The sequence below is a fragment of the Octopus bimaculoides genome, chromosome 28, assembly GCF_001194135.2.
Source record: "Octopus bimaculoides isolate UCB-OBI-ISO-001 chromosome 28, ASM119413v2, whole genome shotgun sequence".
NCBI classification, from domain to species: domain Eukaryota; kingdom Metazoa; phylum Mollusca; class Cephalopoda; order Octopoda; family Octopodidae; genus Octopus; species Octopus bimaculoides.
In genome coordinates, this window is record NC_069008.1 from 884814 (window position 1) to 885372 (window position 559).

A 559-nucleotide genomic window follows, 5' to 3' on the forward strand; every position below is an offset into this window, starting at 1 on the left:
TATATATATATATATATATATATATATATATATATATATGTATGTATACATATGCATCTATGCACGAACATTAATACAACGGCTCTACTACGACCACTGCTCTGCTATGTCTACTTACCTTCTGACGAATTTAACCCGCTGTCCACTGTCTCGGGCGACAGCGGTTTGACTTGTGCATTGTTATACTGTCGGTTTTCAAGTTCTAGAAGTGGCCACAAGGTGTCAGCATCCACATCTTCGCCAGCTTCTCGTCTGGCTTCCAAGTTACGCCATAAGGCTTCGTTTTTCTCAGAGTCGTCTGCTCAATGAAAGTACAAAATTCGTCTAAATATCTTGACGCTGAGTTTTATTTTATTTTCTTGTTCGTTTTTTTTTTTTACTCTCACGAATTTTTTTCTTTTACATATATATTTATATCGAAAAAAACCCTCTTTACTTTTAATTATTTTTGTAGGACAAAGTTTCAGCGCTGTAGGTAAGGGTTCGGATAGGTGTATCGCATTACAGTTGTGTGCATTTTGAAATATTTTATAATTCACATTTGGTGATTTTTAAAAAA

At 34.5% G+C, this 559-nt stretch overlaps 1 protein-coding gene across 1 annotated transcript in view; it reads right to left on the reverse strand.

Annotated features, from left to right (window-relative positions):
- The window catches only part of LOC106876963 (uncharacterized), a 14268-nt gene that overhangs the window by 12201 nt on the left and 1508 nt on the right, over positions 1-559 (reverse strand). Inside the window, exon 2 of the mRNA XM_014925732.2 lies at positions 119-298. Within this exon, the coding sequence (XP_014781218.2) occupies positions 119-298 (180 nt within the window). The remainder of the gene's footprint in view (positions 1-118; positions 299-559) is intronic.